An 8,811-nucleotide genomic window follows, 5' to 3' on the forward strand; every position below is an offset into this window, starting at 1 on the left:
TAATCCACTACTTAAGATTCAGAGCCAATAGCTGGCTTGTCTGTATGTGTGCTAGTTTGTATGTATCTGAGTAGGAGTGTGTGTGTGTGTATGTGAGAGAGAGAGAGAAAGAAAGAAAGAGTGAGATCTATGGTTGCACTGATCTTTCTTTAAAGAGCGGTTAGCACTCATTTAGTAAGTCATAACTTAAAGAGCGGTGTTTGCTTAGAACTTGGGTTTGAAGAAAAAAAATGAAATTGGATTAAATTATTCAGCCTTGCTCAAGAGGGCTTATATAAATACATTTTTAATATGTTAACATTAAAAACACACAAGTAAAAAAGATATTAAAATAAAGCATCAACCACATCATGATTTGGTTACGAGTAATTGAGACTATGCAAGAAGGCATTTGGAATGTCAATAAGGACAACACGTGACTTGTATGAGTGTGTGTTGGGGTGGGGGCAGTCGTCTGTATGTTTGAGAGAGAATTTCCTTTTACTAACATCACTGTTAATTCCTCCTCACTGATAATAAACAAACTAACTGATGGGTACATCACACTCTCACCCACACACAAACATATGCACATACAGTACTAGCCTGTGCCAATTCAACACTATGTGGCAGGCAATATAACCATCGGTATCCCAGTCTGTCTTCCCTCTCACTTTCTTTCCCTTGCTTTTCATTAACTTCCTCTGTTTCTTATGTGGTTCACCTCTCAGGCACTAAAGGCAAAGCCTGCCTTTTCCAGCTCAAGTTAAATTTATTCACTGAGGCTTCTTGTAAAGCATTACAGTGGTGATCAAAAGACATACTGCTTACACTGACTGGGCCTTCAGTTACAGTCACAATTGTGTGTGTGTGTGTGTGTGTGTGTGTGTGTGTGTGTGTGTGTGTGTGTGTGCTCTCAGGTCATGTATTTGCATGTGTGCACAGAACGATGCTCAGCAGATGAAGAAGATGTCCTCCAGTATCTGGCTCTCCTCTGGGTCTTGGGGGGGCAGGCAGGAGCGCGAGGCTGGGGAGAGGAGGCCGTGGTGGGGGGGCCGGAGCGCGCTGGTGGGGGCCCGCTGGTGTGGCCCAGGACACTCCGCCAGGGAGACAGGGCTGAAGATCTCCAGCAGCTCCATTAAGGACGAGTTGGGGCTGCAACGTCACAGCACATCACAGACACACTATGTCACAAAGTACAAACCTTTTCACAAAACCTGCTCAGCTGTACAGCACAGTGGAAGTTGGAGCAGCTCAAATGTAGACAGTGTAAGGATTTAAGGAATTTTAAAACGTTTCAGCCTAAAAATAGAAATCAAAAAGGTGTGTTCCACTTGTAAATAATGTAGCTACAATGTTCCAGTATTGCAGCCTGTTAATTTTAAAGGTTTAGAAGAATCAATGTAATGTTATTCTGTGGAATAAAGGCAATGGGGATAGCAATACACAAACACACGCACACACCCGCTCACACACACAAATTAAAATTCTAGTCATTTATTTCCCCGACTGTTGTGAGTGACATGCACTGTTCAGCCTTCCCAACTGTATAACTCTTTAGGGAACCTCTCATTACACCCGACACTGACCCCTAAGCCCTCCGCAAGCGCGGACAGGGAGAGAGAGAAAAAAAAGAAAGGGGAGAGAGAGAGAGAAATAAAGAAAGAAACGACTGCCCAAGCAGATTAAGCTAATAGAGAGACGGTAAATTATTCAGAGGGTACACGGACAGACAAGTGTGTTTCAGACATAAAACATGAATTCTTCACACACGCTCCACTGGTGCTGCAAACATCATCCCTCTCTCATTTTAAGCAGCATACATTTGCATCGGATGGCGGGCAGGCGGGGGGGGGGGGGGGGGGGGGGGGGGGGGTTGTGGCACGTGTGTGTGAATGAATAAATGAGTTCACGGCAGCAATGTGTGTGTGTGTGTGTGTGTGTGTGTGCGCGGCACGTTTAAGTACTGAAACAGCACAGTTCAGGAAAAAATAAGGGAAAAAGGGATTACTACATCTTTTATGGGGTGATGAGAGATTGCGTGTCCAAGATGATGCTTTCAGAAAGTCAGTTTCAGCCCCGTTTCTGTTGGAGAGAAGAGAAACGAGGAGATAGTATCTTTAGTCTTTCTTTTACGTCACGCCGCACTCTCTGTACACAACACGGGAGAGGGTGTACGATGAGGGGGGGAGGGGGGTCAAGGCAAGCACGAGAAAACCCACTCTCCGGTCCTCCAAACTGCACCCACAATCTATCTAGAATGGGTTTCTCCCAGTCTGTATTTGCCATGATTTGCAGCCCTCCAACAACTCTCAGTGTCTCATGGTTCACCTTCCTTCTTTCCCAATCTAACCACTCCCTGCCATTTTCTCCCAGGGACCATCCCTCCCTCTCGGCAGTGCCCAGGTCCTCTACTCCTGGTCTATCTCTCTCTCTCTCGGTGTCTCTCTCTCTCGGTGTCTCTCTCTCTCGGTGTCTCTCTCTCTGTGCGAAACGGTATCATTTTTAAGATGGGTTTTTTGTCATTCCACCTCTTTCTAGTATTCATGGCTTGCATTAATATAGGCTCCTTAAACGTCATAGGATGCCGTGACAGGAATAAAAAGGCGATCTCTTTTTGATTTTGTAGCTCTTAAGGCATGTAGTGTGTAGGGGTGGGCGATATATATCGTCTGTGATAATATCGTGATTGTTGTTTTAACAATGTGCAAATTTACATTATCGAGTATTTACTTATGGGGAAATAACACCCGGCATTGAAACCTCATACATTCACTAAATCCAGGAGGTGTATGCAAGAGAAGCCCCTGGCTGCTGCAGAGCAAGTGTCACATGATCGCTAGTGGGTCCACGTTATCTCATGCACGCCTATATTTTGTGCAGCTAGACTAGGCTACTTGGGATTTTGTGCCGCTACTTCTGTTCAAGTAGCATTGATGAGACAGTCACATGTTTTCCTACATGGTATTATATGGAGGCCTTTGAGTATTTTAATAGTCAGTTGTAAGCAAATAACTCTTCTCATGTAACCCTTTTGTAAATGGACTGAAGTTTGGTCTAAATATCTACGTTTATCGATTATGCTAACCGTTAGCATCTCTATGGGATTTCTCATATACATTAGCCATAAGCTAACACATTAGTTTCTATTCTGTAACTTGGAATGCTAACCTACATGATTGCTCTTAAACAAAACATCGAAGGAAATAACTGAGATGCACTCTGTTGGTCTGTTTCATTTTACAGTGAATCCTAAGTAAAGGTTTTTGAAAGGATCAGCTTTCTCATGTCATTGCCACACTCAAGTGGGGGCAGAATTGGAATGTGTCAGAGTGACAATGCATTGGTTGATTTGGTTAAAAAGTCACAGGTTAGGTTATTGGTTATTATTGTATTGATGCTACTTATAAATAATGAGCTGTAAAGCGACTCAGACTTTTTACAAAAAATGTTTTAAAGGATATCGACTAATTATCGTTATCGTCAAAATCACAAAAAATATCGAGATATTATTTTTTGTCCATATCGCCCACCCCTAGTAGTGTGTTGTTCCTGCAGGAGACACACACAGACTTGCACAATCAGGAAGAGTGGCGGAGAGAGTGGAAAGGCCAGGTTTTTCTAAGCCACGGGTCTAATACCAGTGCTGGGGATGCCATGTTACTTTCAGAACAGTTACAGTGGCAGCCTACAGATGTTGTTGAACTTGTACCAGGCAGAATTATTACTACGTGTTGATGGGTTTCTTCTTTCCTTTTTTAATATTTATGCTCCAAATATTGGAGCTGAACGTATAGATTTTTTTCAGAAATTGAAATCGACAATATCAGACTGCCCTAAAGAGAGGGTGATTTTATTAGCCGGAGATTTTAATTGTACCGTAAATTACATGTTGGACAGGAACCATGATGAACCCCATCCAAGAACTGCTAATGCTCTTAAGACCTTGTTATCTGACAAACAGTACACTTGGGTAAGGAGCAGTGCTAATATTTCTTCAGCTGCCAGGCTAGATAAAATGTATGTTCAGAAGAGCCATAGGGGTTTATTTTGTCGAAGCAGCATAGTACCCACTTTCCTCTCAGACCACCATTATATTTCTGTCTCTTTTCCTTTGACACAAAGGTTTCCACGTTCTTCACATTGGGTGTTCAATTATAGATTATTACAGGATCACAACTTTGTGGGATCTTTCACTCAGTTCTGGAAGACCTGGAGAGAGAGTAAGGTTTCTTACCCATCCCTAAGTCAATGGTGGGATGTAGGGAAAAAGCAGGTTCATGTTTTTTGCCTGCAGTATACAGCCAATAAGTCGGGTGAACTAAAGAGACAAATAAGGGCTGTATAAGGCTGCATAAACAGGAGATTATGGACCTCAGCAGTGGAGAGGGGTTGGATGCAGCTGAAGTGATGGAAAGGAAGAAGATGCTCTTGAGAAACCTGTGGGAAGAGAGAGGATATGGGGCTATGGTCCGAGCTCGTTTCACACAGCATAATGACATGTACTTACCCACCACCTTTTTCTTTGGGCTGGAGAAGAGGACATCTGAGAAGAAGCGAATCACAAACATAAGGCTGCCAGAGGGACGGCTCACCACAGATACAACAGAGATTTTCTCCTATGCCTTGTCCTTCTACCAGGACCTTTACACTGCAGTGGCCTGTGATATGAGCACAAAAGAGGATCTCTTGAGAGAGGTGCCCCGCCTTTCAGAGGAAGACCAGGGCACCCTTGAACGACCTCTGACGTTCAGTGAACTGACTGAGGCTGCTATGGGGCAGTCAACAGGGAAGACGCCAGGGTTGGATGGTCTTTAAGGGTTGGATGGAATTCTTTAAGACTTTTTGGTCCCTTATTGGGCCTGATCTGTATGCCGTACTTCTTGAGGGGTTGATGGAAAAAACACTGCCATTAAGCTTCAGGAGAGCGGTGATTACACTTTTGCCAAAGGAGGGTGATCTTGCGTGCCTGAAAAACTGGCGGCCGGTGTCGCTCCTTGGGACAGACATCAAGATTTTCTCCAAAGTCATCACACAGTGTCTTAAAGCAGTCTTGGCCAAGATCATTCACCAGGACCAGTCTTATTGCATCCCAGGGCGTTCCATTTTTGACAGCCTTTTTCTTATAAGGGACATGTTGGACTTAATTAAAGTGGAGAACCATAATGTAGGCCTCCATTCTCTTGATCAAGAAAAGGCTTTTGAACGAGTTGACATCTTACATCTTTAGCACACTTCAAGCATTTGGGTTTGGCCCTTTTTTGTGTCATGTGTTAAGCTTCTGTACACAGATGTGTACAGTATGCTCAAGATCAATGGGTCACTTACGAAGCCCTTTTCTGTGAGCAGAGGCATTCGTCAAGGCTGCAGTTTGTCTGGGCTGCTATACACCATAGCCATCGAGCCCTTGCTCATACAGTTGCGGAAGAAGCTCCAGGGTTTTTCCATTCAGGACACTGCTGGGAATCCCGCAACAGTGAAGCCTTTTGCCTATGCAGACAACATAAATGTTGTCATACGCTCACAAGAAGATATGGCTAATTTGGTAGTTTGCTTGAATACCTTTCAGAAGAGCTCCTCTGCCAGAGTGAACTGGGGGAAAAGCCTCTCTCTGCTGCTAGGGCAATGGCAGGGCATGGCAGTGGGGCAGGGAGAGGCTGACAATCCTGGGAATCTTCTTTGGCACTGAACAATACATGCACATGAACTGGGAGGGATTGTCTGAGAAGGTGCAAGGAAGGTTGCAGAGGTGGGAGTGGATTAAACCGCAGTTGTCGTACAGAGGGCGAGTGCTAGTGGTCAATAATTTGGCTGCTTCAATGCTTTGGCACCGATTAACTGGTTTAAACCCACCTGCAGATCTTCTGGCCTCCCTACAGAGGAGGTTTGTGAACTTCTTCTGGGACGAGAATCATTGGCTCCCTCCTGGAGTGCTGTACTTGCCCTTGGCTGAAGGGGGTCAAGGCCTGATCCACCTGACCAGCAAAGTGAAGGCAATGAGACTTCAGTCCGCTCAGAAGTTGCTGTATGGGACTGACCTCCCATGGGTGGACTTTGGCCTTGCCTTGTTGAGGTCTAAGACTGACTTGTTCTTTGACAGGCATCTGTTTCTTGTGTCGTGTTTTGACTGTTTTCATACTAATGACTTTTATACTTCAGTGTTACAAGCCTGGAGGCACTTTAGGGTGTATCAGTTTGAACACTATGGCATAGATGAACCATTGTTTTCAAATCCTTTTTGGTCAAAAGCAGGGGTGACGTCTGCAAGCGTTGTATCCATGTTAAGCTAAGCAAAAATAACGAAACTTGGACACCTGCTTAATTTCACTGCTGGACATTGGCTCTCTGTTCCTGAGCTCACATCTATGTTGGGCTGTAGGTCTGAAAGGGTGGTGGGAGATATACTGGAAAATCTAAAGGAAAGTTTTCTACAAAGCCTTGTAAACTGTGTTTTCCACTGTGTTTTCCACTGTTTTTGTGACCGCTTACAATTGGTTTCCTTTTTTCATCTTTTGGAGGCAGTGTTTCTATGGGGGGGGGGGGGGGGGGGGGTTTCCTGCCATTAATAAAATTAAAATGAAAACAGTGAAATTAAAATGAAAAACTCGTTTTGCCATTTAATTTTCAAAGTGTCAGTGCAATTATCCTGCCCAATTTAAAAATAAAATGAAATATATACATTTGGCTTTTAATACATTTGTGACAAAAATAAAAATAAATTAAAAACGTCTATGTCATTTTATTTTCATTACAATCCTGGTATATTACTGCCAAAAATGAAAATGAAAATGTTAGTTGGAAAATGAAAATGCAAACTTCACTTTGACTTTGCCTTTTCCTGACAATGTGCACAATGTATGCCAAAATGATAAATAAAATGAAAACTGACACCTGCTTGAGATTTATTTTCCATTTCTCGATTTTCATTTTCATTTTCAAGTTCACAACATGCAAATGGGCCTCATCGTTAATGACATGTATGTGGGTGGTGCTCTGGTGACGACAAATTAAATGCGCCTACCATGATCATGATTTAGCTTTAGATCAATAAACGCGGTTGGTTGACGGCAAGATGGCAGCCAGATCGGTCCAAGACGAGGCCGTAGCGGCCCTAGAGTCCCCTTGTATCACACGAGGCCGGCCCAGGCAGGATATCCCTGCCGAGACGATTACAGCCTATGTGCCTGCTCAACTCGTCGGAGAGGACAGTACCTAAATCCAAGCTCCTGCATTCTACGCCGTACTGTCCTCTCCGACGAATTGAGCAGGCTCGCGATTTTTGAAAATCTTTGAAACTAGTCTAGACCAGGCAAAGCGTGAGCTTGTATCCATCTGCATTCGGTAGGCTATATTCACCAGACCCATGGCTTTACTGGACATGCAACTGTGTTCTGTGCCCTGAGCATATGCTTGCCTTTCTCTGTCTATTATCTGCAGCGTTAGGGCCTCCTCTCCGATGAGATTGCGAGTCCGCGGAGCAGCGAAGTTACAGCTATGCCCATGCGTCTGTCACACGTCTGATCATTTGCGGCACAAATGAATGGTAGACTATAACCGCTGTCCGAAAAAAACTAAACATGTTTTAGATTAAAATATTTCTTAATTGTGTTATCAAATGAAGAGGCATAGCCTACATTTGGGGGGTAGTAAAGTGAGCGCTCATTCAATGTTTATGTGCATCTGCGCAAGTGAAACTGAACCTTATCATAAAGACACCTTTCTCAACAACTTTTCTGTTCAATCTGGACCGGCAGAATTAGCATTATGATCCACCGGACATTTCCCTTGTCTACCCCGATAAACTTCAGGCTCTCGTGTTTTGCTGAATGATACTTAACTCAGCAGATCACACTAGATAACCAGAATTAGTCTCCAGAATTGTAAGTCAGAATGTAAACTGGGCCACGGATGGTAAGCACAATTACATCAGCTTAAAACTATCTAGCCTAGAATAACCTAAAACTAAATGTACCGCAGAGCGCACAGCACATTTTTTCCACAAAAATAAATCACGCTGAAAGGCCTATATGATTCTAACTGTCTCACTAAATTGCATTATCCACACTCAATTCTCACTGATATCTGCTAGACAACAAGTACCAAAACATGATTAGTTCATAGATTTCACATGTAAAATTAATTTTATACAACCCCACCTCCATCTTGCCTGTTCATAATTCTGAGAAATTCTTGAATTGTGTGCATGTGTGCATGTACATGTTTATGTTATGTGTGTGTGTGTGCTTGTGTGTGTGTGTGCTTGTGTGTGTGCCTGCGTATGTGCCTGTGCATGCAAGCGTACATGTCTACTGTGTAAGTATGTGTCATACGTATGATTACTGTGAATGTATGTGTGTGTGTATATCTGTTTGTGCACATGTGTGCACATGAAATGGGTTAACATGACCCCTGGAGACAAACATACGAAAAAAAATGGTCATCCTAGTCCCTACAGTTCTCAAGATATTCACAGAGAACTGTGTCTGCCCTACCCTCCTTTCGGGGGGTCCAGTCCAGCGGGGGGGCTACAGATCAAAACGAAAAACGACGGTTCCATGCTATCCATGTGGGGTTACATGCCCACCAAGTTTTGTGTACCCTGGTCTTTCAGTGTCCCGGGAATCCTTGTTGGTGTCACTAAATGTACACATACATTATTTTATTGTAAGGCCCCCCATGAACGAAAGTACACAAAACTTGGCATGCATTCGGAGGGTGTCATAATGATCCTACACTTTTAATTTCGTGCAGTTTTGACCTTGTCAGCCAGAGATATTGTGATGAAAACACCTAATTTTTTGCTTTTTAATTTTTAACTAGGTGGCGCTATAC

General features: G+C 43.5%; 1 protein-coding gene across 1 annotated transcript in view; it reads right to left on the reverse strand.

The window, feature by feature from the left end:
* Positions 1–331: 331 nt before the first annotated feature.
* kiaa1328 (KIAA1328 ortholog) overlaps positions 332–8,811 on the reverse strand; it is a 30,446-nt gene continuing 21,966 nt past the window's right edge. Inside the window, exon 9 of the mRNA XM_076284676.1 lies at positions 332–1,134. Within this exon, the coding sequence (XP_076140791.1) occupies positions 933–1,134 (202 nt within the window). The 3' untranslated portion in view covers positions 332–932. The remainder of the gene's footprint in view (positions 1,135–8,811) is intronic.

The sequence above is a fragment of the Alosa pseudoharengus genome, unplaced genomic scaffold (genome assembly GCF_046254945.1).
Source record: "Alosa pseudoharengus isolate Yale_2024_CS ecotype anadromous, Long Island Sound unplaced genomic scaffold, YU_APseudo_1.1 YU_APseudo_1.1_scf_14, whole genome shotgun sequence".
Taxonomy (NCBI): Eukaryota; Metazoa; Chordata; class Actinopteri; order Clupeiformes; family Clupeidae; genus Alosa; species Alosa pseudoharengus.